General features: G+C 44.1%; 1 protein-coding gene across 1 annotated transcript in view; it reads left to right on the top strand.

The window, feature by feature from the left end:
• The window catches only part of LOC143288512 (ubiquitin-protein ligase E3B-like), a 71,152-nt gene extending 63,505 nt beyond the window's left edge, over positions 1 to 7,647 (top strand). The window contains exons 29-31 of the mRNA XM_076597091.1: positions 615 to 726; positions 6,390 to 6,482; positions 7,236 to 7,647. Of these exons, the coding sequence (XP_076453206.1) occupies positions 615 to 726; positions 6,390 to 6,482; positions 7,236 to 7,427 (397 nt within the window). The 3' untranslated portion in view covers positions 7,428 to 7,647. The remainder of the gene's footprint in view (positions 1 to 614; positions 727 to 6,389; positions 6,483 to 7,235) is intronic.
• Positions 7,648 to 14,270: the final 6,623 nt, after the last annotated feature.

Raw genomic sequence — 14,270 nt, forward strand, 5'->3', positions numbered from 1 at the left:
TGTAGTGTGGTGTGGTGTTGTGTATTGTGGTGTGGTGTGGTGTTGTGTTGTGTGGTGTGGTGTTGTGTGGTATGGTGTGGTGTGGTGTTGTGTGATGTGGTGTGGTGTGATGTGGTGTTGTGTTGTGTGGTGTTGTGTGGTGTGTTGTGGTGTTGTGTGGTATGGTGTGGTGTGGTGTTGTGTGGTGTGGTGTTGTGTGGTGTGGTGTTGTGTGGTATGGTGTGGTGTTGTGTGGTGTGGTGTTGTGTGGTGTGGTGTTGTGTGGTGTGGTGTGGTGTTGTGTGGTGTTGTGTGGTATGGTGTGGTGTTGTGTGGTGTGGTGTGGTGTGGTCTTGTATGGTGTGGTATGGTGTTGTGTTGTGTGGTGTGGTGTTGGCATTGTGTTTGTGTTGTATTGTGATGTGATGTGATGTGACATGACATGGTGCAATGTGATGTGGTGTGCCGTGACATGGTGTGATGTGATGCAATGTGGTGTGACCTTTTATGATGTGATGCGGTGTGAAATGACCTGACGTGGTGTGATGTGGCCAGGCATGAAGCGATGCAGTTGTGATGTGATGTGACATGACATGACGTGATGTGATGTGGTGTGGTGTGTGGTTTGACTTCAGGCGACACACCCAGTATTACGGGGGTTACCACAACAACCACAAGGTGATCAACTGGCTGTGGGACGTTCTCAACACAGACTTCACCCCCAATGAACGCAGCCTCTTCCTCAAGGTGATGCCAGACTTCATCTCCTTCATCATGCCCCATTTATTTTTTCTCCTCTTTTTCCTTTCTTTGGGACATAGGATTTGGGGAGGGCAGAGAGACACACAGACAGACCGATGGACAGAGAAGCGTACACAAAAAACAGAAAAGAGACAGAAAAATACTGTCACATGAACATTGAGAGAAAGAGGGGCAGACACATTCAGAGAGACAGAGACAAAATGATATTCTCACAGAAACAGTGAGAGAAAGAGAGGCAGACACATTCACAGAGACAGAGACAGAGACAAAATGATACTGTCACAGTAACAGTGAGAGAAAGAGAGGCAGACACATTCAGAAAGAAAGAGGGGCAGACACATTCAGAAAGAAAGAGACAAAATGATACTCTCACATGAACATTGAGAGAAAGAGAGGCAGACACATTTAGAGAGACAGAGACAGACACAAAATGACACTGTCACAATAACATTGAGAGAAAGAGAGGCAGACACATTCAGAGAGACAGAGACGGAGACAAAATGACACTGTCACAATAACATTGAGAGAAAGAGAGGCAGACACACTCAGAGAGACAGAGACAAAACAATACTGTCACAGTAACAGTGAGAGAAAGAGGGGCAGACACATCAAGAGGGGCAGACACATTCAGAGAGAAAGAGAGGCAGACACATTCAGAGAGACAGAGACGGAGACAAAATGACACTGTCACAATAACATTGAGAGAAAGAGAGGCAGACACATTCACAGAGAAAGAGAGGCAGACACATTCAGAGAGACAGAGACGGAGACAAAATGACACTGTCACAATAACATTGAGAGAAAGAGAGGCAGACACATTCAGAGAGAAAGAGAGGCAGACACATTCACAGAGACGGAGACAAAATGACACTGTCACAATAACATTGAGAGAAAGAGAGGCAGACACATTCACAGAGAAAGAGAGGCAGACACATTCAGATAGACAGAGACAAAATGATACTCTCACAGAAACAGTGAGAGAGGCAGACACATTCAGAGAGAAAGAGAGGCAGACACATTCAGAGAGAAAGAGACAGACAGACAGACAGAAACAGGGGAAGACCAGGTAGGAGAAGGGAGAAGATTTTTCGCTGTCTCCCAGGTCAACATAAGCGAAGACCTGCTAGTGCCTGGACCCTCCTCATGCCTGTTACACATGCTGAAGCTGAAACACGCATGTTAAAGATCGTGTAACCCATATTGGTCATCTGTGGGTTACGGAAACAAGAATATACCCAGCATGCACACAACCCCCCAAAACAGTCACATTACTGCCTACATGGCAGGGTAAAAATGGTCATGCGTTGACGGGTGCAATAGCCAAGTGGTTAAAGCGTTGGACTTTCAGTCAGAGGGTCTCGGGTTCGAATCTCGCTGACAGCACCTGGTGGGTGAAGGGTGGGGATTTTTCCGATCTCCCAGCTCAACATATGTGGAGACTTGCTAGTGCCTGAACCCCCTTCATGTGTATATGCAAGCAGAAGATCAAATACGCACGTTAAAAATCCTGTAATCCATGTCAGCGTTCGATGGGTTATGGAAACAAGAATATACCCAGCATGTACACCCCTGAAAACAGAGTATGGCTGCCTGCATGGCAGGGTAAATAAGCAAAACGGTCATACACGTAAAATGTTACATGTCTGTCTGAGTGTGAATGTGTGTGTGCCTGAAATCTGATTGAAAGACGCATGAAACGAATGATGAGCGCCCAGTGGCAGCTGTCAGTCGGCTCTACCCAGGTAGGCAGCCTGTTGCGCAAATGACCCTGTGTTTGTAAAGCGCTTTGAGCTTGGTCTCTGATGGAGGAAAGGCACTATTTAAGTATCCATATCAATCGATCAGTCAGTCAGTCATTGCATGTAAAAGCCTACATGTACTAAATGAGTGAACGTGGGATTTGCAGCCCACAAATACTGAAGGAGAAATGGTTGGCTTGAATGCACACCTGTATGTTGCATTTTTTATTCTGTGTGGCTGGGAGTTGATTGATTGATGTGGATACTTCTATAGCGCCTATCCTTGGTCAGAGACCAAGCTCTAAGCGCTTTACATACACGGGGACATTTGCACCACAGGCTGCCTACCTGGGTAGAGCCGACTGACGGCTGCCACTGGGCGCTCATCATTCGTTTCCTGTGTCATTCAATCAGATTTCAGACGCACACATATACACACTCAGACAGACATGTAATATTTTACATGTATGACCGTTTGTTTGTTTTTTATTTACCCCGCCATGTAGCCAGCCATACTCCGTTTTCGGGGGTGTGCATGCTGGGTATATTCTTTTTTCCACAACCCACCGAATGCTGACATGGATTACAGGATCTTTAACGTGCGTATTTGATCTTCGGCGTGCGCATACACACCAAGGGGGTTCAGGCACTAGCAGGTCTGCACATATGTTGACCTGGGAGATCGGAAAAATCTCCACCCTTTATCCACCAGGTGCACCGAGATTCAAACCCAGGACCCTCAGATTGAAAGTCCAGCGCTTTAACCATTCGGCTATTGCACCCGTCAACCCGAGTTGCCATGGCAAAGTTGGTCAGGCGTTGGACTTCTGATCCAGTGTCCACCATTGGTCAGGGTTCAAGGCTTCATTTCAGCCTGGTAGTTATGGACTGCTGCAGCTGTTCAGAAGAGGCAGGCCAGAAAGTCACAGGCAAACAAGCTCCCTGACAATGGTATGCCTGTCTTTGTCTGCCCCAACTGTCAGCGAACATTTCGTGTGCAGATTGGACTATTCAGCCATCTGCGCATTCACAGATAGATTCATGAGCATCCTCCCCCCCACCCCACCACCACCCTCCCCCCATCCCCCAGCTGGATGACAACAATGGTCATCATCGATCTCGATGGACACACCACCACCATGTCCTCGGGAGGGGGTGGGGGGGGGGGAGTACTTTCCTCCTCATTCCACCCAGGTGTGAATGGGTACCTGACTTCGGTTGGGAAAGATTAACTCTGTCCATACGAACGGCGAAAAGGGACGACGTTAACAGCGTTTCATCCCAATTACCATCATCAAAATATTGCAAGCGGAACGCTCTTATACTGAAGAGGTGAATGTTGACAAAGAATACGACAATTCTGACGACGGAAGCTAAAGGTTGGGTCATTCAGACACCCACTGGACATCCGATGGGTCTGTGTAGAGGAGAAGAGAGGACTGGCCGTACTGAGTGAGTTAACTTATTCTGGACGATGGAATGCTATAGCGTTCCTGATGTGAGGTAGCGTTCCGGAAGACGGAATGCTATAGCAGTTTCAACAATTAAAAATGTTGCCATGTTTTCCTCATGGGGTAGCGTAACAATCGCAGCTACACCAGGCATTGCGAATGTGTCAAGGGTTGAATGGAAAGTTTCTTCATGAGATTCCGTAACAACACACCCCACAGCGAGCCAGCGAGTTCAGGACCCCACACAAGAAGCTAATCTGCATACGTATCGAAAATGGCGTCGCAGGCGATACAAGTGGAAATTTTTGGAGCAAACTAGATCATGACAGCGGCTTTTACTTCTGCTGCAGTGATTGAAATGCTTCAGACTGAAAGTTTCGACATGGACAAGGATGATGAAGATGTTGAATAAATTATCTGCAGTGAAGAAAGCTGCTGACAAGTAGATTGTGATTCAGCTTCTGAGAGCAGTGAAGAGGGAGGGGGGTGGGCGTTCACACAACGTGAGGAGAAGGGTCAGTGGGTCAAGTACAGTGAGTTTCATTCAGTTACTTTATGTTTTGTATTTTTTGTGATTTTTTTTTCCTAACCCTAACAAATGGGTCACCTGTAGGGAAAAGCAAGGGAGAGAACTATTCGTCCGAAGTGAGTTAAAATGGTGAGAGGAGAGAATTGAGCCCTGCCTTCCAATACTGAGCCCTTGACTCAGTGGATATGAAATCACTACCCCAATGGCTATAAAAGCGAAGGAACCTTTAAGCTGTGACTTAGCTTTAACTCATTCTACCCCGCAGCTACATGCCTGCTACAACTCCCTAGCACCACATGAGACCACTGCAGAATAAAAAAAACAGGGTGGTTCACTAAAACGGTGAAAATGATGGAGAACTGTTTGATTTAATCATTCGAACAAAGCATCATTTTCATGTTTCCAGAATCTGTAAACATTTCGGTTTAGAATGCGAACTGTACCAAGCAAGAATAAATGAAACTGGAATTGTGTGTTGGTACGAGAATACTCGTACCTGGTCCACATGGGAAAGTAATCATGGAACGAGTTAACTGGTACCTGGAGGAGAATGAGTTAAAGCATTGCATGGTGTGTGCAGTTTGTCACCAGCTGCTCCAGTGGCTATAAAAAGCTAAGGAACCTTTAAGCTGTGACTCAGCGCTAAGCATTGCATGGTGTGTGCAGTTTGTCACCAGCTGCTCCAGTGGCTATAAAAAGCTAAGGAACCTTTAAGCTGTGACACAGCGCTAAGCATTGCATGGTGTGTGCAGTTTGTCACCAGCTGCTCCAGTGGCTATAAAAAAGCTAAGGAGCCTTTAAGCTGTGACTCAGCGCTAAGCATTGCATGGTGTGTGCAGTTTGTCACCAGCTGCTCCAGTGGCTATAAAAAGCTAAGGAACCTTTAAGCTGTGACACAGCACTAAGCATTGCATGGTGTGTGCAGTTTGTCACCAGCTGCTCCAGTGGCTATAAAAAGCTAAGGAACCTTTAAGCTGTGACTCAGCACTAAGCATTGCATGGTGTGTGCAGTTTGTCACCAGCTGCTCCAGTGGCTATAAAAAGCTAAGGAACCTTTAAGCTGTGACTCAGCGCTAAGCATTGCATGGTGTGTGCAGTTTGTCGCCAGCTGTTCCAGTGGCTATAAAAAAGCTAAGGAACCTTTAAGCTGTGACACAGCGCTAAGCATTGCATGGTGTGTGCAGTTTGTCACCAGCTGCTCCAGTGGCTATAAAAAGCTAAGGAACCTTTTAGCTGTGACACAGCGCTAAGCATTGCATGGTGTGTGCAGTTTGTCACCATCTGCTCCATTGGCTATAAAAAAGCTAAGGAACCTTTAAGCTGTGACTCAGCGCTAAGCATTGCATGGTGTGTGCAGTTTGTCACCAGCTGCTCCAGTGGCTATAAAAAGCTAAGGAACCTTTAAGCTGTGACTCAGCGCTAAGCATTGCATGGTGTGTGCAGTTTGTCACCAGCTGCTCCAGTGGCTATAAAAAGCTAAGGAACCTTTTAGCTGTGACACAGCGCTAAGCATTGCATGGTGTGTGCAGTTTGTCACCAGCTGCTCCAGTGGCTATAAAAAGCTAAGGAACCTTTAAGCTGTGACTCAGCGCTAAGCATTGCATGGTGTGTGCAGTTTGTCACCAGCTGCTCCAGTGGCTATAAAAAGCTAAGGAACCTTTAACTCACTCAGTACGGCCAGTCCTCTCTTCTCCTCTACACATACCCCTCGGATGTCCAGTGGGTGTCTCAATGACCCAACCTTTAGCTTCCGTCATCAGAATTGTGGTATTCTTTGTCAACATTCACCTCTTTAGTATAAAAGCCTTCCGCTAGCAATATTTTGATGATGGTAACTGGGGTGAAACGCTGTTAACGTCATCTCTTTCGCCGTTCGTATGGAGAGAGTTAAGCTGTGACTCAGCGCTAAGCATTGCATGGTGTGTGCAGTTTGTCACCAGTTGCTCCAAGCCCCCACTGCTGGGCTTTGCTCACCTGGAGCCTCCCTTCTCCATTCGCTGTGTGGAGGTCAGCGATGACCAGGTGAGACACACACACACACACACACACACACACATACACATGCATACACATGCACACACATGCACACACATTCATGCACATACACACACACACACACACACATATGATGATGATGATGATAGTGGTGATGATGCTGATGGTGGTGGTGGTGGTGAAGATGATGATGGTGATGACGATGTCCAGGTGAGACACACACACACACACACACATGCCCACACATGCACACACACACACACACACACACACACACACACACACACACACACACACACACATGCACACATACGAAGATGATGATGATGATAGTGGTGATGATGATGATGGTGGTGGTGGTGAAGATGATGATGATGGTGATGATGATGTTTTTGATGATGATAATGATGATGGTGATGATGGTGATGATGATCATGATGTGTTGCCTGGTGATGCCAGGACACGGGAGATACAGAGCGGTGATTATATAACTTTACATCATGATGATGATCATGATCATGTTGATAGTGATGGTGAAGAGGATGATGATGGTGAAGATGATAATGTTTATGATGATGAGGCTGAGGATAATTATGGTGATGATGATGATGAATATGGTGAAGGGGATTATGATCACCATGAAGATGATGACTATCACGATGATGGTGATGGTGAAGATGACCATGATGAAGATGATAATGTTTAAGATGATGGTGATGAGAATGGTGATGGTGATGATAATGATGACGATGATGACGATGTTCCACACGGTGCGGCCAGGACACGGGCGACACGGTGGGCTCGGTGCTGAAGGGGTTCTTCAACATCAAGAAGAAGGAGGCCGGGGGCCGCCTGCCCACCTCCTCCACCTGCTTCAACCTGCTCAAGCTGCCCAACTACTCCAAGAAGTCCATCCTTCGCGACAAGCTGCGCTACGCCCTCCACTCGCACTCCGGCTTCGAGATCTCCTGATCCTCCTCCTCCTCCTCCCCCTCTCCACCCTGGACCGACACCGATGATCATAGGGGTGGGGGTGTTGGGAGCTCCCCCTCTCCACCCTGCACCGCTGCCAATGATTATAGGGGTGGGGTGTTGGAAGTCGGGCTGATGTGGAGTGGGTGTGTGGAGATGGAACTCAAAACTCAAAACCCTTTGAATGTTTTTTTTAATCCAAGGTTTTATTTCAGATTTTAGCTACCACCCACACCCCCACCCCCCGCCCCCGCCCCCGCCCCCTTTCCCTTGATTGCTGACATTTTTTTGAGGTCAGTTGTATTCCATGTGCCGATGAAAAACACAAAAGCTGTGTCAGTACTGTGTACACTAAAACCTACTGTCGCTTCTCTGTTTGTGGGATTTAATGCATGAAATCACATAGTCTGATGTATAATAGGTTTTGCTTTCACAGGGGAATAAAACAAAAAGACTCTGGTGATTTGTTGAGTATTTATTGAAATTATTACAGGTTTCTGATATTTGGGAATATTTCCGCATACAGGATCACACACAGCATAGAATGAAAAAAAAAAGTAACAGTAATTCTTAGTCTCTTCATCAGAATTATCTTCCTCGCTCTCTTCTTTTTCACTGTCCACATCATTCATTATTTCCTCAAGCACATCCAGCAATGACATTGAAAAGGATTGTGAGTCCAAGATCGTTGTGGCATCGTCATTTTGAGGAAGACCGGTTTGAATTCTTGGAGGGGAAAACCCCACAATTTCAGAAGACCTGTATGACTCGGTCGATGTGTTGGAAAAGGGGAGCAAATCGCTTTATGAACCGTCTTTGAGCCTGTCGACATCAGTCAGTGGTTCTCTCTTGTCTAAGATAGGTACAAATGTTTGATGAAACACCTCCATTAGTTTAATGAGAGACAAGCGTCACAGAAGGCTTTGAGAGCTCCTTTGATTTAAAGGATTTGGTAGTGAAGGGTCAGTGCAGGGCCTGTATTTTTCTGTGAGAGAGTTAGGAAGGGCCTTTTTTTGGGGGGGTCTGTGAGAGAGTTAGGAAGGGCCTTTATTTTTCTGCCAAGGAGTTAGGTGGGCCTGTTTTGTTTCTGTGAAGAGTTAGGAAGGGCCTGTTTTTTGTGACAAGGAGTTAGGAAGGGCCTGTTGTTGTTTTTTCTGTGAGAGAGTTAGGAATGGCCTGTTTTTAGGGCCTGTTTTTTTTTTTCTGCCAAGGAATTAGGAAGGGATTGTTTTTTCTGCCAAGGAGTTAGGCAGGGCCTGCTTTTTTTTTCTGTGAGAGAGTTAGGAAGGGCCTGTATTTTTCTGTGAGAGAGATAGGAAGGGCCTTGTTTTTTTCTGTGAGAGAGTTAGGAAGCGCCTGGTTTTTTGTGACAAGGAGTTAGGAAGGGCCTGTATTTTTCTGTGAGAGAGTTAGGAAGGGCCTGGGTTTTTTTCTGTGAGAGAATTAGGAAGCGCCCGGTTTTTTGTGACAAGGAGTTAGGAAGGGCCTGTATTTTTCTGTGAGAGTTAGGAAGGGCCTTTTTTTTTCTGTGAGAGAGTTAGGAAGGGCCTGTTTGTTTCTGTGAGAGAGTTAGGCAGAGCCTGCTTTTTTCTGTGAGAGAGTTAGGCAGGGCCTGCTTTTTTTCTGTGAGAGAGTTAGGAAGGGCCTGTTTTTTCTCTGTGAGAGTTAGGAAGGGCCTGTTGTTTTTTTCTGTGAGAGTTAGGAAGGGCTTGTTTTTTTTCTGTGAGAGAGTTAGGAAGGGCCTGTATTTTTCTGTCAAGGAGTTAGGTAGGGCCTGTGTTTCCTCTCAAGGATTTGGGAAGGGCCTGTTTTTCTTGTCTGTCCTTGTCCACAGAAAGAGAGAGTGTTGGGTGTATGTTCTGTGAAAGCAGCAGGCAGGATAGACAGTAACTGTTCAGGCACCAGAAAGCAAACTATGAGTTTGAGGACATGATCATCTTGTTGTGCGTATGTATGGGTGTGAATATGTACACTGACGTTCATGTACATGTGTACGAAGCAAAGCAGTGTTCTCATACATATACACATACACACACACACACACATATATACACACAAATGTCATATTTACACACACACAAACACTCAAACCACACATAGATTGTACATTGTATTTTCTTGTTGTTGTTTTTTTTTGGGGGGGGGGGGGTGTCTGATATCACTAAATGTTATAAAGACTTTAGAATTAAGAAACACACACGCACACACGCACGCACACATGCACACACGCACACACTTGTTCATGCATTCTACCCATGGATATCCTGCATTCTAGTGATGACTGCTCTACGTCTATGTCGTTGTTCCGAACTGTTGGTGATTGTGACACAGCAGCCGTTCTGTCAGCAGAGGCGTACACTCAACAGTGTGGGCAGACTTTCATATCACTCAGTATTGCAGCTGTCATGAGCTGTCACAGTTCACTTAGTCATGACCATCATCATCATCATCATCATCATCCTTGTCACCATCATCATCTTCATTATCTTCATTATAGTCATCGCCATCATCATTATTGTCAAAACCACCATCGTCGTCATCACCATCATCATTCATTGCCAGGTTGTTTACCTGTGTGCTTAACACCTGTATTAAAGGCAACTTCTCATCATCCGGACCAAAAATGGAGTGTGTATACTTTCTTTTTTGAACCAGCATCCTTGACACAGCATCTGGGGGGAGGGGGGTGTGTGTGTGGGTGGTTGGGGGGGTCGGAGGAGGAAGGGGGGTGGAGAAAATATATTGAGGATTTGTTCCACTTACGGGTGATGCTTATGGCACCTATATTAGGACAAATCAGTAAAGTGACACTATATATATATATATGTATGTGTATGTATATATGTGTGTATCCCTGAGTATTTGTGTGTGTGTGTGATTATGAATTTTGCTTTTATGTGATGTGGCTTCTTTTGGTTGGGTTTGATGTTGTTGCTACAGTTGTGCTGGTGTTTTATTTTGTGTTTTGTGTGACTGGGTTTTCAGGGGGGGGGGACGTGGGGTGGGGGGGGGAAGCCCCAGAGGTGACAGGTCATCAGCAGCTGTCAGTGACGACATTTGTTGGTGACATTATTGATGAGATTATTGATGACTGGGGCAAGAGACAGCTGAACAGGGAACAGCTGAAGAAAGCGCCACACTGAAGTGACATGTCTAAAATCTTCGCGGATCTATGCGTTTGGGATTTGGTGTCACTGTGACACGATGTTACTGTGACATGTGTTATTGTGACATGATATTCTGACATGGTGTCATTGTGACGTGGTGTCATTGTGGGTTTCATTGTTACATGGTGTCATTGTAGCGTGGTGTCATTGTGTCATTGGGTTACGCTGCTGGTCAGGCATTTGCCTGGCAGATGTGGTGTAGCGTATATGGATTTGTCCGAACACAGTAACGCCTCCTTGAGCTACTGAAACTGAAACTGTCATTGTGACGTGTCATTGTGACGTGTCATTGTAACATGATGTCATTGTAATATGTGTCATTGTGACAGGGTGTCATTGTAGCATGGTGTCATTTGTGACATGTCCTTGTGACATGTGTCATTGTAACATGGTGCCATTGTGACATACGTCGTTGTGACATGTGGCATTGCAACATGGTGTCAAGAACATTGCAACAAGGGGTCATCTCGACATTTCTGATGATAATAACTGTTGTTGTTTTTTCGTGCATCATCACACAGTGGATATTATGACAGGTAATGTTATCTGTGATGAATGTAGTGCTGAATAACAATGCTGATGTTGTGAAAAAAATGACACCATTAGGTTGAAGTGCTTGATGCCATGCCGACACAAGTGCTCCCACGCATACAGGGAGAGAGATGTGCCTGGGCAAACACACACCCACATTCATGCCCACACTTAGCAGCAGGCTATGGCTTTCACAGTGGTACCAATGATATAAGACTTAAATGCATGTATATAGACTGAGCACTGGACAATTGCAAAATCAGTTTTGTTGGAAAAGGAAGATTGTTTTATATATTAAATGAAAAAAAATAAACAATCTGCATTTTTGCAATCCATCACAAAAATACGTTTCTCAATCTGAATAGTATACCTTGTGATATTTATTCCCTGTTTATATGTATATGTAAATATTAAAAGCAGTCTTTACAAAACAACAAATTGTGGCTTTTTGGTATTTATTTGTATATATTGTAACCATTCTGCTACGTATTGACTGGAGAAATAAAAACAGCATTTTATTGTGACTGGACGTTGTGGTAGTTGTCACCTTCAGTTTTGTGTTGATTTGTACAATACCAATCATTACCATTTTCTGTCAAAGATATAGAGCATTTTGTTGTTGTTGTTGTTTGTGTGTCGATTTGTACAGCACTGATCATCACCATTTTCTGTTAAAGATATAAAGCATTTTGTTGTTGTTGTTGGTTGTGTGTCGATTTGTACAGCACTGATCATCACCACTTTCTGTTAAAGATATAAAGCATTTTGTTGTTGTTGTTGTTTGTGTGTCGATTTGTGCAGCACTGATCACCACCACTTTCTGTTAAAGATATAAAGCATTTTGTTGTTGTTGTTGTTTGTGTGTCGATTTGTACAGCACTGATCATCACCACTTTCTGTTAAAGATATAAAGCATTTTGTTGTTGTTGTTGGTTGTGTGTTGATCTGTACAGTGCTGATCATCACCACTTTCATTCAAAGATATAAAGCATTTTGTTGTTGTTGTTGGTTGTGTGTCGATTTGTACAGCGCTGATCATCACAACTTTCTGTTAAAGATATAAAGCATTTTGTTGTTGTTGTTGGTTGTGTGTCGATTTGTACAGTGCTGATCATTACCACTTTCATTCAAAGATATAAAGCGTTTTTGTTGTTGTTGTTCTTCTTCTTCAGCTCAAACAAAGTTTCCCATGACAGGAGAGAATTAACCCCTTGACTGTTGCTGACAGTAATGCTTTTCAATGAAGGGCCTGTCACCATGCTGAGATAAGACTGAACTAGAAGGTCAGGTTGTTGGTCGTAGTGCTTTATGTTTCGCACCTCTTCCTTTTAGGACTGCATTGCTTTTGCTCGGTAAAAATCAACCACATCACTTAGAAGTACACAAGGCAAAGTAAATGCACTTCATATCCTTACCACACTGGTTTGGTTTCACCAAGGTTCAGCAGTGAGGGGGTTAAGCCCATGGTGATTGTGTTGATAGCTAAAGGGTTCACTGGTTGACCTCACGCACACATTACGGACATCTGCATGATTGATGTGGAGAAGTTGCATGTGAACACCATCACCAACGGAGACAATGTGGCAGAATCGGGCGTTGGACGTCTAATCCAGTGTTCATCAGTGATCAGGGTTTGAGGCCCTGTTTCGGCGTGGTGTTGTGTCCTTGGGAAAGGGGTTTCACTCTGATTTTCCTCGCTTAAACAAGGTGTCAATGGGTACTTGACTTTGGTTGGGGAAGGTTGAAACAGCAGGAGAGGATTGGGCCCCACCTTCCTGTGCCTCGCCCTGGACACAGTGGATATGAAATCACTACCCTGACGCCCATAAAAGGCTATGGGACCTTTAACCTTTAACCTTAAACTTTGATTATCATTACAACCCCAACATGTGATCACTTTAATCTGAAGAGTAAAAGTGAAGTTGTTAATCCCCAGTCATCCAGATATCATGAATACATCTAAGTTACTATTTCAGTTCCCAGAGGTGGCAAAGCGTGTGGACTCATCCTTATACGCTACACCGCATCTGCTTCTTAGTTGTAAAAATAACTTAAAGGAAGCAGATGCCTTATTTAAAAACAAACCCATCGTGTTGGTCAGGCCTTGAGAGTCTACCAAATTCTGAAAATATCTTTGTATGAAAACAGTATAAAAAAGAAAAAAGTCAAACAGAATATGCAAATTAACAAAAAAATAGATTGAAAATAAATGATACGTAAAAGGCAAGTAATTAATTAAAGTTAGCTGAGGTCAGAAACAGAAGGTAAGATGAACAGACATCTGATAAAGGTGAGAGAGATGTTTTGTGAACACGTGAAACATGGACAGGAGAAGGGGCTGGGAACTGCAGCCATAGCATTCTCTTTGTAGTTTTCTGGGTGACTCTGTGCCGACTGGGAAGTATTTTTTTTATCTTCCTTACTTTTGTTGGTGCCTTTTCAGTTTCAGTGTCCGTGTGCATGTGAAAAGACATTTTTACTTATGAATATTGTATTTTCCGTTAAAGCATTTTATTGCACATGTTGTGTATGTGTGTGTTTTGTTTGTATGGTTGGTTGGTTGTCGTTGTTCTGTGTGTGTTCTTGTTGTTGGAGATAAAAAGTAAAGTTATGTTAAAAATCTTGTAAAACAGTGTTAAAACAAAAACAATTAGCCACTGGCCAAAATCTTCGGAGTTAGGTGGTTTTGATGGAAAAATAGTCAGCTTTGATGCACACCTGAATGGTGAGGACTTATAAAAATGAGAGCACAGACAAGACATATGAAAATAAAAAGACAAAGTACTTCCATGGATAAGAAACCATCATCTATGGATATGCTGGCTACATGAAAGACTGATATTTACATAATTATTACCAACTTATGATTTCACAATGGTACACATCCAAGTTTTGGAAAACAGTATGCATAAGCGCCTATTTTGTTTATTATCTCAATTTTGTTTTTCACACATGGCATATGTGTATGTGTGAGAAATCACTTGTGAATATGTGTGCATGTGTGTGCGCATGCTTGTTTTTGTGCATATGCATGTTTGTGTGTGCACATGGGGTGTATGTGTGTGCTGGGATAGGTGTGTGATATTGTTGTCTCAGCAGTGGTTTTCTTTATTTCTTAGTACAATCTGGGCCCTGTTGTGCTGTT

Source organism: Babylonia areolata, chromosome 12, assembly GCF_041734735.1.
Source record: "Babylonia areolata isolate BAREFJ2019XMU chromosome 12, ASM4173473v1, whole genome shotgun sequence".
Taxonomy (NCBI): domain Eukaryota; kingdom Metazoa; phylum Mollusca; class Gastropoda; order Neogastropoda; family Buccinidae; genus Babylonia; species Babylonia areolata.